General features: G+C 30.3%; 1 protein-coding gene across 1 annotated transcript; it reads left to right on the forward strand.

Annotated features, from left to right (window-relative positions):
- The first annotated feature begins 733 nt into the window (after window positions 1-733).
- On the forward strand, window positions 734-13,756 carry LOC129616444 (max-like protein X). The gene is made up of 4 exons (XM_055532068.1): window positions 734-912; window positions 964-1,010; window positions 12,679-13,014; window positions 13,077-13,756. The coding sequence occupies exons 1-4, from the start codon at window positions 813-815 to the stop codon at window positions 13,251-13,253; spliced, it is 660 nt and encodes a 219-aa protein (XP_055388043.1). The 5' UTR covers window positions 734-812; the 3' UTR covers window positions 13,254-13,756.
- Window positions 13,757-18,010: the final 4,254 nt, after the last annotated feature.

Consider the following 18,010-nt stretch of genomic DNA (forward strand, 5'->3'; position numbering starts at 1 on the left):
GAAATCAAAAAGGAATTGATCGGCTATCACTGTATTAGAATGGTTTATTTTTGGTAGTGATGCGTACTATCAAATAAATTGAATATCGAAGGTTCGAATATGGAACAGCTTTGACTATTGAATAAACGAATATTGAATATATTTCAGTATCGAATATCTCGAATAATATTTGTATTGAATTACAGTTTCTTTGTGGTAGATAATAGGTCTGTCTGGGATAAGAAAATTTTTAAAAGCTTTTAAAAAGTTTATAAAGTTTTTAAATGCAAAAGCTGACAAGGCGTAAAAAACATTTTTTATGTCATCCGTTATGTATGTTTCATATACTTAAGTAAGCAAATTTTTTTTTAAATGACTTGAGTGAAGCTTTCTTGAAGTCAAGTAATGTTTATATGAACATGAAATGAGCTTCAATTGCGCTTAAAACTGTCATCTATACGGAGTAATATTTGAACAGCGCTCGCGAATATTTTATCATACTAACGTATTAGTGTGGAAAAAGTAGGTATAAGAAAAAAAACTGTTAGTATGAAGTTGCTTTTAGAAAGGGGTTAATTTTATTTACATTTGCTTTCCGAAAATATTGTCAATTTCAGTTGGCAGCCATTATTCCTTCATGATGTTTACAAGTTAATTATTTCATTGTGTTGTTTCGCACAACTTCACATAAAGAAAACCAAAAGTTATTAAGGGAGCATAAAAAATTAGAAATATTGGATAGAAATAAGATAGATATTTCGATAGTGAACATTCGATAGTTCCCATCACTAGTTTATGTAAACTTTGAATAATTTCATCTTTAGGGAAGTGGTATGGACAAATATCCAGAAGATCGACCTGTGACTCAAGTTGAAAGTTTTGGAATAAGTAGTGTAAAATGCAGTAGCGCAAATTCCTCAGCACATAACTCAGGTCAGACGGTTTAAAATATTTGTTAAATAAAATAAAAATAGTTTTTTTTAGATGACGAAGACAGTGATGTGCCAAAAAAAGCATCTGAAATATATAAGGCAAGTTTTCAAAAATTACATCGTTTTTTTTGGTATAACAATAATGCAGTTTTATAATCTTCACTACACACTTTTAATAAGAAATTTATACTGCGACCACAAATATACATACGCATGTACATATATTAAAGAGCAACTACATTAGAGAGCAACAAAATTTATAAAAATAATTTGAAATTTATGGCCGGCACACAAATTCAATTACTTGAGTGCTGGCCATGGTTGACAGATATACATGTCCCTTAAAACAAAAAGCTCACAGCCGACGAGTTCACACGTATTTTTATGGAAGCTACAGAGGGCCCTTTTTAACATGATAAATTTGCTAAAAGACAACTGTTTTCAAATTTTTAATTAGAAGTTAAAATTCATATTCCTTTTCCAAAATCCGTCATAATGTTTTTTTCGAGTAAAATCTTGACATTACAAAAAATCAAGGCCTGGATCCTGCTTTTTTTGTGAATGCTTTATTTCTGGAGAGTAATTTTTTTTGGTTTTGGAAAAATGACGATTTTTGCCTTTTTTCGTTTAGAGTTTTCTATACGAAAAGTTGACTAAAACCTAAAAATTTTTGTATTAAAATGAAATTTGGAGTTTTCTGAAAAACATCAAAAATTCAAATTTCGATACAAAATTTGAACTATAACTTTGATTAAATAAATTTTCGAGTTTCTTTCAGTATTTTTTTGTACCACAAAGTCAGGCAACATATCTGAGAGAATTGAGAGAAAAAAATGATAATACACTGAATAAAAAAATGCTATATTTTTTATCTAGAATACACGGCTTAAAATAAAGTTAGTAAAAATTTTATTAGATTTAAATTTAGAATTTAAGTTTGTAATTATGATAGTGCTAGACCCTAAGAAAGAGTGACAGTTCACAGCTGACGAATTTACATTTTATTCTTATGGGATCCATAGAGGGCCCTTTTTAACATCATAAATCTTCCACAAGATCAACCACAAATTCTTTAAATTCAAAATTTTGTTTTCAGTCTGCAAACTGTCTGACGTTTAAAACTTTTACGGACAGAAATGTAGTAAACTTTTTACCCATAATTGACTTTGAATTTTGATCATCCGTAAACGTCAAAACAAAAAAAAATTTTTAGATTTAAAAATTAACAAAAAAAATATTTTTTACATTATTTTTAACGTAATGATAGTCACTCAATACATCAAATTTATTTACTGAGTTACTACGTCAGACTGTCTGCATGTAAAAAAAAAATAACAATTTTGACGCTTAATTGGCTTTTTTTTAAACGTTTAAGAATTTAAACTTTGACTGAAAGTACAAACGCAGTAGAGTATTCGTAAACTCAGACAACTCAAATTTTGTAAAATTTGACGTTTAAGAATTTACCATAACTTTTTTCAAATTTTTTGTTAGAAAAAGTTAAAATTCAATCTTTCGGTGACTTCAATAATGCGCTTACGACGTAAATTTTACGAAGTATCAAATTCCAAAAAGTTTAGTAAAAGCTCTTGACATTGTACACTTTTTCAAAATGCGTTTTATATGTAGTGACTTCAATAATGCTTCAATAATGCTTTATAAAAAGTCCAAGTACGGTATTAATACAATTATAGTACCGTCTCAGAGCTTTCAATACCTTTACATTGTAGAAAAAAACTGCTAAAGCTTTTGATACAATTTGGTATACAATTTTTACAATATTAATACATTACTTTGGCGTTTGTTTGAAAATTTCAATTTAAAGTTCTGTGCAAATGTTAATTTGTAATAAATGTTACTATATCATTAAAAACATAGCATTTTTATGGGGAAATTAGGAAAAAAACTTCATAACTAGCACTTTATTGCTTAAAATACATACTAGTTTATTTAATTGGTTATTTCAGGCAAGATTTATGTGACATGAATAACAAAAGGGTGTTAATTTCTTTGAAACCCAATTTATATTTATTTTACGTATCCATTTAGGAAGGTGTACACTAAACTTTTTGGAATGTAATCATGTAAAATTTACTTTGCATAATTGAAGTCACGGATAATATATGTATTAGTCAATTTTTTAAATATGTATATACACTAGGTCCTCGCTTATCGATGGCAATGCGTTTCGGAAAACTGCGTGAAAAATCAAATCATCTTTAAACAAGTTTTTTTTTAAGTATGTATGTATATTCTCATACACGCATATAAAATTATACAGTTAAAATATTTTAAAATTTTCTACACACATTATGTATGTACTTCAATAAAACAATACACACATATGTATTATTATATATACGCAGCTTTTTTTCCACTATAAAATTTTTTTAAAAAATCCAATTTTTTTTTATTGTTATTGTTTTCCGAATATTTGTTTTGTTTTTAGTTTTTGCAAGCATTTAAAAAATCCTATCGCTTCGCAGTTCGCACACTTAGATTACAAAAAAAGACTATCATTTATATCAATTACCTAAATAAAAAATTACCTAAAAAAAAAATATTTAAAATGTTTGGAAAAAACAATCATATATTTTTATGACCGGTTTTGAATATTTTTTTACTTTTGAAAAAAATGGTATTTTACCAAATGATTCAAAAATTCCGACTGTAAAATAACAGGTATTTTAAAATTTTTGTTCTTTATGTAATATTCTTTCCGTTTATAATTAAGATAGATCGTACATACACATGCAGGGACATTTTATAAATAGATTGCTCTTGTTTACCTGCTAATAAAATATGAAAAAAGAGCACATCAAAATTTTTGAAGCACTCAATATAACATGTTTGAAATAGTTTTAAAATAATTATTAAAAAAAAAATTGATTGGAAGTAGGTACATACATATTTATTTTTAATAACTTAAAAACTAACTGAAATTATTTGAAAAAATTTTATAAGTAACGCATAAATAACCGAAATGAGATAATTCAAATTGTTGAAATGTGTCAACCTATATTACTTTTAATAACATTTTTGTTAGCCGACGCTACTCAACTTACCTTATTGGGAAATACAAAATTTGCATAAAAAATCATACATCCTTCCTCATTAACATTTGAAACCAGAATTTGAATTTTTTTTTCATTTTTTCTTTTCTCCTACCTTTCTTTCTTTTTCGTGCAATAGAATTTAAATGGAAAGCTTTTTAAAAAATGTGTATAATATCCTGAGATTTTTGAAAATATTAAACTCTTTTTTACTTAAAAAAAAGAAAAAAAAATAATAAAAAATATGACACGATCAGTGGCATTTAAAGAAAAAACCAGCAACGAAGCCAAAAATTCGTAATATTTCGTAAAAAAAATTGAGTATTGGGACTTGTTAGATATAAAGACATTAGTTTTTATAATGTTTTTCGATTCACCCATTTTTATCTTATTAAGCATTACCTCTCATGTGGGTTCATTATTTAAATATGACATATTTTCTTGACTGTTTTGTCTTGGTAGTCGCACGAAAATTTTTTCTTAGTTGCCGAAGCAGTCTATTTTCTGTTGGTCAGGGAAAATCCAGCTTCTTGAGATTGGAAAGGGGGTATTTCTAGTTTAGGACAGTTCATATTTTTACTTAACTTCTACAATGAGTCGCTATCTTTGCAAACTGTTGAGTTTCGTAACTTTGTCGATATGATTTCGTTTTTAGTGGTTTTTATTAAGATTTTGCTTCTTGCTAAACTGGTTTAGTCTCGTTAAATCAGGGGCCCTTGAGTGTTGGTATATTTTCCTTGCTCGTCTCTTTTCCTTTATTAGTTTTCTACTCTCTACAGTATACACTACGTTATTTTTGGTTGTTTGACTTTTTAAATTAGGCAGGGGTATTATTCGTTCGGTTTATACCGACTGAAACGTTTTTACCTATTTTATCAAAATTTTATTCTTGAATCTGCTTTATTTCCACATATCGATTCTTTTTTGTTTTCATGTTTATTTGAAATAAAATTTTGAAGAGAGAAGAATATAAAATAAAAGTGGATAGCGAAAGGCGATCATCTAAAAATAAAAAAAAAGCAATACATAGGTTTGTATATAGGCAGCGTATTGTTGTAAAAAAATAGCATTTTTGTGTTGTTTTTCCGTTTGATATTGTAATAATGCAATCTAATTAGATGTAAATCATTTCGAATCCAATAAAAATGACAAAAAAAAGAAAAAATTTTCTTTGTGTCAGTAGATTTAAACTTTCACCTCAAAAACTTTGAATTCAAGAAAGAAGGCATATACATATTTCATAACTACAAAACTACAAATTTGTTATACGTGAAATAACGACGAAACGTAGTATGAACATTCAAGTAACGGAAGAAGTTTTTAAATATTTTTAATAATCGTCCCGGAATTATGAAAAAACTACCAGAAAACTTTTTTACTGCTTCTTAGGAGAAACGTATCCATTGGCAGTTTATTGTAGATTAGACGCTTTTTTTTATCGCAATCTTGTTTCATAACTGAATGCTTAGTCAATGATCAAAGTATTTGAATTTACTCTTGTCACTATGTATATACAAAGAAGTGATTATGAAAAATACGCCAGATAACTATGGTACTGCATTAATTAATTTTTAATTTTGTGTGTTTACATTGAATATACGGGTGTATGTATATATCTGTTTTTTGAAAGAGTAATATAATAAAAAGAGTTACCAAATTTTTTCTTTCGTAAGATACAAAAATAATTTTATATTTATTTCCATATGTTTACACCAAATTTTTAGGAAAAAACACTTATGTATTTATATCCGCAAGTGCATATGTAAGTACCATCTACAGAGTGATTCGCATAAGCTGGAAAATCATTTCAGGGATGATTCTGTTTGATCAATTTCCAACAAAAAATTTTATGAGAAGGAGTGCAGATATACTCGTTTTCTATCAAAGCCTGTTCAAAAAAAAAAGGTGCCAGATTATTCCTGCATATAAATAAATGTTTAGTTTGGTACTTATGTATAAGAAATTTGTATAAAAAGTATGAATTATGAATATTTCGCATATTTTTGTTTTTTAAACACATTTAATACGTTTTACTGCCAGAACTTGACGGATAGAGAAAATTTTATATGGGTTAACTTTAAGTTCTGGTTGTACACAATATTGGTATAGAATGTTGATATGAAATGTTGGTTAGAATGGGGATGTTTGGTATTTATAGGCGATAGTTTTGTACAATAATTTTTTTTAACAAAAATTTGTACAGCTGCTTAAAGTTTAGTTTATGTCATTAAACATTAAAAAGTCCGTTATGATGCAGGACATAACAGAAAAAAATGGGTTTTTGCGGTCCTGAAGAATACATCTATGACTTTCGTAAACTGCTGACTTCGGTCTGCAACTTATCTACATCGTGAATATTGTTTTCTATATTGGACACGGTCGTAAGCTTATCCCGTACAATAGACCTAAATTTAACCCAATTCGTTCTTTTTGGGTTCGTATATGATTAAGGAGATTTAGTCACGAACCGCACCGTGAAGAAAATCCAAGCATGGCTCGAAAAGAACCTGAATCATAAGGATTCACCTCTTCCATTTGTCCTCGAGCTCGCCCATAGGGCGTACCTGCCATTTGCATCAACCAAAGATCAAAGTTGATCGCTGTTTGTGATTTCCAAAACCAGGCTAGAGATTTCCGGCAGTGGAGCAGGTCTGCTATGGGTCATATAGATGGCGTTCATGAACAGTGTCTCGCTGTTTTCTTTCTCCAGTTTAACCACAGTCAAATCCTCAGTGTTGAAATTAGAGAAAGAAATAATTTAATGTGTCTTTCAACTAAAATGTAGGCTCTAGGCTTATATGGCTCTCGTTCTACCAGCTTGTAGAAGACGTTATATTTCCGGGTGCTAAGTTTTTTGATCCTGTTGCTCTGCACCCATACGTCTTGAATAAGAGCGATGTTGGTGTCATTCTAATCTAGGAAGACCATCAAGTTATCCTAATTAACTGGATCATTGTCCTCGCATGTTATCATCTGCAGCCTCCAACTACCTCGGGTGAATCAAAACTCAGGACATCTATGCCTTCGGTGGTTATCAGATGTTCCAATATCATCTTCGATAGCTTCAGCTCTACTTTGCACTAGGGCTCCACCTACACTTTGAGGTTAGACGGCTTTCTTTCGACGACCCCAAACTGAAGGTAAAATAGTCGTTCGTGCTGGGGATGCCTGGTGCTTGACAATCTTCGAGCTTTTGCTCTCTTGAGTATGTTTTTCATCATCCTGAGACCTATTGTTTTTCATATTTTGAGGGGATTTGGGGGTCCTACATGCCTCGATCAATATCAATTACCCTTTAGTAATCGGCTTATTAATTATCCCTTTCGTAGACCTTCTCCTCGATCTCTTTTCGAGTAAATGTGGTCAAAATATACTGGATCTTCTTAAACTTGGCCTATTCCTATTTCTATTGGGTTTTTTCTGTTGGAACTATGGTTGGTTTACTTGGCATTAGGTATTGGCTGTTGCTGTGACGATACTTCTACCTTTTCAGGAGCTCGTTGTTGTTGGTTTAGCTCCCAAACTTTCAGAAATCGGTATTGAAGCTCACATCACCTTGAAGCAAAAGGTCGCACTAATTACTTGTCGCCTCAAGGAAGCAACTTAGTCGCCACCTTTGAGCTCCGTTTAGGTCTCCCTCTGAACGTTATCTGCATGGTTGAATTTCGCTTTCGATCTTGCTCAGCTGCCTCACCAGGACAAGATGGAGTTCCTCCGATGAAGTATTTGACTGCATTTTCAATTATTAAAATTTATTACTGTACTATAAAATATCTATTAAAAAAGATAGAAAAAACCTTTCACCAATCTTTGTTTTCAGTGATGTCAAATGTATCATCTCCGGCAAAGAACGCCAATATGACATTTGTCATTATAATACTTTTATCATTAGCTCTCCGACTATCCTCCGTTTTCTACAAATCAAAAACAATAAAAGGTCGAAAAAAAAGTACTGTAACGAATTTAAATTTCCCGGAAGTTAAGATTTAAGAGCAACCTTGCTAACGGTGGGTCAAATAACAAAGAATAAGAAAAAAGGCAAAATCCTAGTAACCAGCTCTTGATTCCTATTATAATTAGTACCCTAATAGCGAACGGAACAAGATGGAGATGAAATGCTATTATTCTTTAGCTTTCATCATTAATAATTCTTATTCGTTATATTATATTCCGTTCATTTGGTAGCAAGCTTTTGTCAGTATAAATGATGTAGTAAATTACCATTCTATCGCCAAAATTGCAGTCATTCGTGATGTTTCAGAGTTGTCAATTATCATCAATTATCACTGTATTCCGCTCATTAATGACAAATCTTTAAATGAATATAAATTATTATTAGAATGTTATGAATATAAATTATTGTTTCTTTACTTTTATCATTGTTTCTTTAACGTAACATCGAACATAACACCAGACTCGTGTATAAGGACAGATATAAGCGAACCAGTCAAAAAAAGTAAAAATTTCCCTTAGCCAAAAACAATTAAAAGCATTTAAGAATTTGAAAGACCTATTATCTTCATCGGAAATACTAGAATTCTCGAAAAATCGTTCATGCTGACTACTGACGCATGGAATAAAAATATAAGAGCTTTGTTGTCATAGGAGCAGAAAAATCGTACAGTTGCCTTTGTTTCTTTATCACTAAACCGAACAGAGGAATACTATGCCACGAATGAGAAGGAGATACTGGCTATAGTATGAGCACTGAATAATCTCAGGAACTATTTGTGTGGTGCCAAAATGATGAAAATTCTTGCAGATCAACAGCCGCTAATTTTTAGTCTCAGCAGCAGGAACAACAATGTCAAATTAAAAAGGTGGAAAGCGAGAATAGAAGAATTTAATCACGAGCTTAATTATAAACCAGGCAGTAGCAATAAAGTAGCAGGTGCTTTGTCAAGATTGCAATTGGAAGTCAACATTCTTACAACATCATCAACAGACACGGCTCATAGTGCACAAGAAGACGGATTTAATATGACATGACGAAGCACCCTTGAAACTATTCATAAACTAGTTTGTTATCAAAGAAGGAAAATAAAGAGTCGCAAAAAACAGTAGGGTCATTTTTACAACAGCTTTAGGACGCTGAATTCATAAGGCGCATATAAAGAATATACCAAATAACTAACCTCAAAGCACTCAGTTAATTAAATACGATCTGCATGGAAGGATATTGCAGGGAACCCAGATGCAGAAGATTATGATAAAATACTGACAAGCCAAAATAATGTCATTAAAAACAACAGCCAACCATACAAAGTAAACTAAGTTCTAGTGAAAGGAGCTTATCAAATCTTGAAGGAATACAAAATAAGGAAATATGGCGAGGAATTAGATGGTGAGCATGTAACCTACAACGGAATAAGTTGTAGAAATGGACCACTTTATCACCAACACCATCGGTTGGTCGATCATCGTCATTATACTGCTAATGATCTTATTCAGGAACCGTTGCTGAAAATGGGTTTTGCCTTAAGCAAATCACGCAATGAAACAGGCCAAATTGGATTACATCTCGTCACCTTAAATTTCTAATCCACGAGACGCTGATGTTTACAGAGGGACGACCTAACATAACAGCAAACAACTAATATAACACCAGACATGTGTCACCATTCTTACCTACATGGGAATAAAAGTTCAATTAAATTCTTATAAAGCATCGGACGTGCATCCACTTTATAACTTTTTAAGTAAATTGCAAATCTACTACAGGAATCCCCCATTTTAAACTACCCCTATATAACTAATTTCGATTTAAACAATTACATATTTCATGCTTTGCCCCCGTTTAAAATAATAGCTCACACCTTTTTGGACAAATTTGTTTTTAGTTTTTTTGACATATTTTACCCATTTCTAAATATTTACCCCTTTTCAAATATTTTTTTTTTCAACATTTGGTAATACCAAAGTTAAACGGGTTTTCCCCCGAAAACGATTTTGACTTTTCGAATGTAAATGTTTATGAAAAATTCATGTCAAAAATATTGTGATGCGTTAATACATGCATTTACACGCGTTTTAATTTTTTTAAAGTTAAATTTAAATATGAGTGCGAAAGAAAGATAAAAAAAAAGGAAATATGTATAATATGTACATACCTAAAAAAAAGAAATATGTAATATGTACATACGTATTAAAAAGTGAAATAAAATATATTTATAACCATATTTTTTTATGTTCAATAAATATATTTTGATAATATCTTTTCTGTATATAAAAAAATATTTTTTTTAAAACACAAAATTATCTACGTAGTTCAGACAATCGGGGCTTTAAATGAGTGTATGGCTGAGTAATGACTGTTAGGCCATTTATATACCTAAATTTGAATATTTTATGCCCAGCACTTCGTGAGGGATATATTCACTTTTGCATGGTTCAAGTTTGTAACCACTTGAAGGAGTCGTCTCCGGTATGAACATATGTACATATATATAATATTCTTGCTCAGCTTAAAATTCTGCGATGATGACATGTCTGTCCATCCGATCGCACGATAACTCAAAAATTAATAAAGTAATCGTCATCAAACTTTCCAAAGTCGTTTCTTTGCTGCCATACAATTCAAAGAGGTTTTTTTTAAATAATTCAAAAACAAATAAAGATATCAATATCAAATTTTGCAAGATGTGTCCAAGTACACTTTACATATGTTTTAAAAGTTTTAATGGAATGGCTGCACTGGTTCGGGTAGCTGCCATACAACTTCAAAAGCTAATTTTAAATATTTCGAAAAATAATACGGTTAGATTCATGAAACTTGGCAGTCGTCTCCAATTATATGTCACATATCCTAAAGTATATCCTTGGTGATATGACTGACAGGTTCGGGTAGCTGCCATAAAGCTCTAAAAACTAATTTTAAATATTTGGAAAAATAATAAAGTTAGATTCATTAAACTTGGCAGTCGTGTGTCCAATTATAGATCACATATATCCCTTAAGTGCTGGTGGAATGGCTTGACAGGTTCGGGTGGCTGCCATACAACTCGAACAGCTAAATTTAAATATTCGGAAAATAATAAAGCTAGATTCATGAAACTTGGCAGTCATGGGTACAATTGTTGGTCACATATATTCCTAAAGTTTAGTTGGAATGACTTGACATATTCGGGTGGCTGCTATACAACTCCAAAAGTAAATTTTAATGATTTCGGAAAATAATAGATTTAAATTCATGAAGCTTGGCAGTTTTGTGTCCACTTATAGGTCAGACATACCCATGCAGTTTGTATAAAGTGGTTTGTCACGTTCGAATACTGGGTATATAACATTGAAAGCTAATTCTAGATATTTCAAAAACAAACCTTAAACTAAGGTTGCTAACGTGCAGGTATAATTCGGTCGATTTATACCGACTGAAACGTTTTTACTTGTTTTATTTGTAGCTCGTTTTAAACAATTTCGATTTAAACACAGAAATTATTATAAATGGGTTGTTAATATTATTGTAAAATTAGTCTTAAGTGAAACCTATGTCGGTTAAATGAGAAAGTAAAATCATTTTTTTTAATCTTATATAAATCGACCTCGTTATTTTGTATAAAGCTATTGATTTGAAAAAAAATATTTATTTAAAAAAAAAGGTAACATTCTATAACCTTGTAAAAAGTTCGAGTTTAAGAAAAAACTAAATAAATAAATATATGTACATAAATAATAGACCAATCAAAGCAACGTGGAATTACGTTTTCTGAACAGATTCAATATACGAATCATTAATCGTCTTACAGTGTGGTTAAACCTGGCAAGTATACTCCAAAATCGGTTGCTTAAATGGTATATATGAATGCTTTGTAACATGCAAATCAACAAACAAAATGCAAGCTTTGGCGAATTCAATGACAAACCCGGCTTTGTATTACTCCCAAAATTCTTACCAGAATACATAAGTCTCTTCCTAAGTATTACTTCGACACTACAAACTAAAACTATCCAAATCTCTAACCGGAATAATTATAAAATGCGAAATCCAGAACGGAGTCGAAAAATTTTTAAGCCCGTCAATAAAGAGTATAGGACCTAAATGATTCCCCTCCAAAACGCCTGACGTAGCACAATTGATATAAAACAGAGCAGAATGGCAAGAGCTACCTTTAAGAGAATAATCTGATCAGAAATAGTATCGAAATCCTTACTAACATCAGTAAAAATAGCATTGACTTGACCACTGCGCGAACCCCACCAAATTTGTAAACGTATACTAACCCTTCTGAGAAACACCCAAGCAGGACCAAGAATACAGTCACTACCCAAGTGCTCGTCTACCCAAATCAGGATATTATCAACCCCCAGAACAGTACTACCAAGATCAAAAGCATCAAAATGATCACAGCCAAATTGTGAAGCAAGCAATCGTTACTATCAGTTGAAGTTTAAATTTATCAAAAAATACCTATTTCATTAACTTTTTAATTTTTCATAAATCATCAACTTCTTTGAAGTTTCTAAGTAATTCATCAAATTTTTTAAAACAAGTGTATGTACAAAAAAAAATAATTTTATTTTTATTAAGTTTGTGATTTTGTAAGATAATTTATAAGCTATAGTCGTCATTGTCAGACTTATTTTACTTTGATTTTAAAGAATTATGTGAAAGGGAACCAATTTGATGCACGGAATAATGTGTATAAGTAGCTGTGTACATATATTCAAAATTAAGTCTCAAATTAGAAAACACTAATTTTTATGTTTTCTTTTAGGAAAGACGACGTGAAGCGCATACTCAGGCGGAACAAAAAAGACGTGACGCTATTAAAAAAGGTTATGATGCTTTACAAGAACTAGTGCCAGCTTGTAATCAACATGATAACTCCGGTTATAAGTTAAGTAAAGCTACAACTTTGCAAAAATCTATTGACTACATAAGTTATCTTAATCAAAAGAAAAAAAAAGAAGAAGAAGAGAAAGCGGCTTTACAAAAAGAAGTTATGGCTTTAAGTATAATACAACAAAGCTATGAAACAATGTTAAAAAACCAACAAGCAAATCCAGGTCCACAAGAAGCGAGAGTTGCGGATGATTCTAAATTCAAAATCGTAAAAAAATGATTATTTAACAGGTATAACTAAGTAATTTACAATTTTATTCCCTTTTTTAGTTTCAAACTATCATGAACGAAATGTTTGAAACATTTCAAAATATACCGATGGAAAACTTTCACCAGCTGATAACTGGAGTAGTCCCATGGTTAGAAGAAAACTGTAAACCGCACATATTACGCGCTGTTGTCAACCAAGTAATACAAAATATGTCGACACAACATTTCAAACATTGAAAGTTTATATATTCGCATGTATTCTCAGAAGTGTTTGATGTATCTACTAAAAATTATTTTTCTGTTTTTTCATATATCACAGCGTCAATATACAAAACTAGAAGTTTGAGCATTAAGCAGATAAAAGATATGAATACAACAATTATTATTAGTGAAAGTGTATATATTTATGTATTGTGAATAATGTGAAAGTTAAGTTATTCAAAGAGTAACAACTTTATCAACATTTCTTTAAAATTGGTTTGATATTTCAATAGTTAAAAGTTGTTAATAGATTAAAATTGAAAAAATTTATAAGTCATATTAAAAATAGAATTGGTGGATTTATTGGTTCCATCACTTTTATGCCAACCTGATTTAAGTCAAAAATATTTTTTCTGGATGGTTTGAATAATTTATAATTCCTTTCCTTTAAGCCAAGTGGTATATTTCACTACACTTTATTAAAAGAATAGTCTGTAATTGTAGTAGTACATATATAAATTGAGAATAAAATTGATATTTAAAAAAAAACCTCGGCGTTAAAGTTGATTTACTAAAATAAAGAGAAGAGCCTCTAATAAAAATATAGAGAATGGAGAGAAACACTGCAAATACTAAAGCACTGCAAATACCAAACTAAAATTAAAATTAATACTAGAAGCCCCTAAGGAGAAAAAATACAACGTTCACCTAGCAGTTTGCCTTAGTTTGCTCTAGCATTTGTATTATGTGCATGAATCACATGTTCAGCATGAATATAGTAATGCTCTGCAAGAATAAATTTATATTGAAATTAAGCTAAATATACAGATGTCATATAACATTAGGTTATATATAAACTTAACATATTAACTAACATAATATGTTATAATAACATCAAAAAAATCTGATATAGCCAATATAAAACTGATCGTAAGACATTGTCTAGTTTAGCTAAAATGTCGTATAAGACTACGAAAATATCCTTTATATATTAACTTCTCACAAATTTTAGGGAGTCTAGTATGCTTTTAGTTAACATACCTAGAAAAATGTAAATTTACCTCTACGTTCACTTTATGCTAACCAAAATCATTGAAAAGTTCGTCAGTTAGTTTTGGTAGGAAACAGAACTCAATTTTTCAAGAAACTTCATCAATTAGTTCCATAAATATAATAACAAATCCAATTTCGGCCTCTAATTCGCTTTCCAAGCCCTGATATTCCCAAGAAATTTATATCTATATTATATTTTACAAGATTTTTCCAGTTCATGAACAGGTATACATATAATCTAATAAATAACAAAAACAAAAAAATGAAAATAGCAAAAGAGAATACTGGGTAGATACATTACTCAATTGATTATGCATACTGTAAAACAAAAACAAAAAATGAAAAGCGAAAAGCGAAAAGCGAAAGAGAATAAAAAAAGAGTAGTAATATTTTTTTTGTTTTTTTGTTTTACTACCATAAACAAAAATAAAAAGCGAAATATTTTAAATGAGTTAAGTAAGAGTAAAATAATATTTTGTTGTTGTATTTAACATGGAATGGAATAAAAAAAAATAAAACTAAAAATTGTGAGAGATATAAGAACACGAATAACGTTACGTTACGTACTTATCTAGATAACGTTGTTTATAAGGAAATTTTTCGTTCTTAATTGTTAACTAATTCTTAATTTGAATTTTAATCATATCTATGTAATTAACAGTGACACATATTACATCTTAAAATTTATTAAATTAAAAATATTTCCATTACTTTTATTTATCATTAGTATTCAAACCAATATGATATTTATACATATACAAGTATATACCTGCATATGTATACCATAATATGTACAAATTTTTCTAAACTTATTTTAAAATTGATTGCCACAATCCTGTTTTTACAACAGATAATGCTGCTTATAAGCAAACCACAGGGGCCCCTAGTAATTATATAATTATGAATATATGTATATGATTATAAATATATATATATATAATTATAATATATATAATTATGAATATATATGTATATAAGTTTATGGTGTTAACAACCTTGAATGCAAACATTAAATTTTTGCGGAAATTGGGCGATTATTTTTCTTTACATGCGCAAAAATGTTAACTTGGCCAGTATTGAAAGTCCTGTTGGTGACAGCTGATTTCTTCTCGTACTGTTACACGAAGCTTATATATGAAATTTAAAGAAAATCTGTTCCACATTTTGTAGTAAAGATCCATTTCCCGAGACCGAAGTAAAATCAAATATGAATTTTCATGAAAATCGGTTCAGCCGAAATTGAGATACAGATTTGCACAGGGAGACCATATACTTACCTATAGTGGAATGCAGTCTGCGTACATTCTATGGTATCTATTATAACATAACATAAATGCAAGTAATTAACACAAAATTTTTTTGGATACTTAAGTTTATGAGTAAAACCAAGCTTAAAAAAACTCTTTCTCATATTTCTTTCGCATATTTCATATGCGTTATTATGAAACATGTACGAATTATATTTCTTTGCTGATTTTATTAATTTTTCCGAAAATGTATAACAAAACAGTAATATTAAGAACAAATTATACAAAAACTTATGTTATCGCCTTTGCGGTGCGTAACAAGCAATAAACATAACATGAAAAATCCAGTGTATATCCAGAAGCTTATGGTCTCCGACTGATCCCTATGTGACGGCAGAAATTTGGAATGCTGCGTTACACGAGAGATTTATTCCCAAAGGCTAAGAGAAGTAAACTCCGAAATAAAACAAAATCAATGCAATGAATAAAACAAAAGGTGGTAATCCAGTAATTCTGGAAAATCCACACTCTTCGCAGATTGGTCTCACTGGTCATGCGGACACCCCCATGTGGTAGAAGCAAGCAGAATATGTCCAAAGGCGATAAACAGAAAAATTCCAATTGGGTGCAGTTAATAAAATATAATATCGGAAAACTGATAACTGCCACATAAATATAAGAATAAGTGAGCTAGAAGCGCTTTGTAAAGAATTAAAAAATGAAATTCATTATTTCAGAGGGGAAAGTAATAAGCTAAAATTGAAATCAAGCAATGTAAATACAATAAAAGAAATAAATACGGAAAAAGTACGACAAACAAAGTGGAATACTGCACAGATGAGGAGGATCTATCTCAAGAGACCGATTGGATTCTCCAAAGAAAAATCAAAAAGCGAAGACCAGATATGTCAGCTAAAATAAGTCCTGAGGACAAGGTAAGGAAAATTGAAAAATCTATGCAAATAAATGCACTACAAGAAAGATCAAACCCCCTCCTGTTATATTAAGCAATGTGGAGGAATATTCAAAAATATACATCAAGGTCAACATGATGAATAATAATCAACTTAAAATCAATGTTGATCAAGAACAAGATTACAGAGAATTAACAAAACAAATAAATGAATCTAAAGTAAAGTGGCATACCTACGAAAACAAAATGACAAGACCCAAGAAGGTGATGGTTAGAGGCTTGTATCCTTCGTGCTAACCTGAAGATATTAAAAATGAGCAAAAAGAGAGGGGCTTTAAAGTTCTTGAACTCGTTAATATCATTAAAAAGAGGAATAAAGAAAACAAGATTACTATGATCCAACTTACTCTCTTCATGTCAATCCTTGAAAATTCGGAGGACATAAATAAAATTTACAAAATTGATGTACTTCAGCACATGAAGGATAAAATTGAGTCACTAAGGAGAAATAATTTAGTTGCTCAGTGCAGAAGGTGTCAGAGATATGAGCACATACAGGGGTTTTGCCAGCGTCTAGCTCAATGTGTCAAGTGGGCTGGTTCCTCATTTAACAATAAATTGTAGTAAGCAAAAAATCGAAGCTATTAAGTGTGCAAATTGCTCTGAGGCACATCCTGCGAGTTACAGGGGTTGTATAGTCGCAAAGGAATTACAAAAAAGGAAAAATGACCTTACAAAACATAAACAAATAAAAATAATACGAAAAAATACTCCCAAAACTACAAAAAATTTACCCAAAAAACCAACTACATTGAGTAAAAGAGTGCAGGAAATACAATATGCTCAAGTGGCGAGAGGTGAAACATATAACCATACTAAAGAACGAAGAGATTTACCACCTCAAACGTGCTAAAAGCAATATAAATATAATGCAGATGATGCAAAATATGATAAAAACTATGAACAAAATCTCATTGGTATTGAAAAGATTAGAAGACAAGCATGATAATGTTTTTGTATGTATGTCAAAAAGGATAAAAAATAATGGACGAAGATAAAATTAGAATTGCGACGTGGAACGCAAATGGCGTTCTCAATAAAAAACGTAAATATTAATAAAAATAAATATTACAAATATTCCTAAGGACCCAAAATATTGGTATATGTTTAGTAACGGAGACGCATTTAAAACAGCAAGCAGATATAAAAATAAATGGTTATAAATATAAAATATATGTAAATAAATGATTAATAGAATATAAAACGGCGCATCTCAATAATGAATCAAAAGATGGTTGCGCAATTTTGATGTAATAGGAATAATATAAAACATAATGAAATAAGTAAAGTAGAAATAGAAGTTAGCCAATTTGTTGCTGTATGAAGAGCGTCTTTTGAACAAAATTTCGATGTTGGTGTACTTTAGTGCCCTCCGCGACGTGTTATAAAGAGTGATTCATTTAAAGATCTCGTAAATCTCCTTAAAGAATGGTTTATTTTGGGAGGTGACTATAATACCAAACATATTGATTGGGGTTCTAGATTGACCTCAAAAAGTGGAAGAAAGCTAAAAAAAGCTA

Source organism: Condylostylus longicornis, unplaced genomic scaffold (genome assembly GCF_029603195.1).
Source record: "Condylostylus longicornis isolate FDR11 unplaced genomic scaffold, ASM2960319v2 ptg000209l, whole genome shotgun sequence".
In the NCBI taxonomy this organism is placed as follows: domain Eukaryota; kingdom Metazoa; phylum Arthropoda; class Insecta; order Diptera; family Dolichopodidae; genus Condylostylus; species Condylostylus longicornis.

What these genes read in the sequence shown, in the direction of transcription:
- LOC129616444 (XM_055532068.1), top strand. Translation starts at nt 813, where the DNA reads ATGGACAAATATCCAGAAGATCGACCTGTGACTCAAGTTGAAAGTTTT. An exon ending in TTCCTCAGCACATAACTCAG is followed by an intron (nt 913 to 963) that starts GTCAGACGGTTT and finishes AGTTTTTTTTAG; the next exon opens with ATGACGAAGACAGTGATGTG. An exon ending in AAGCATCTGAAATATATAAG is followed by an intron (nt 1,011 to 12,678) that starts GCAAGTTTTCAA and finishes GTTTTCTTTTAG; the next exon opens with GAAAGACGACGTGAAGCGCA.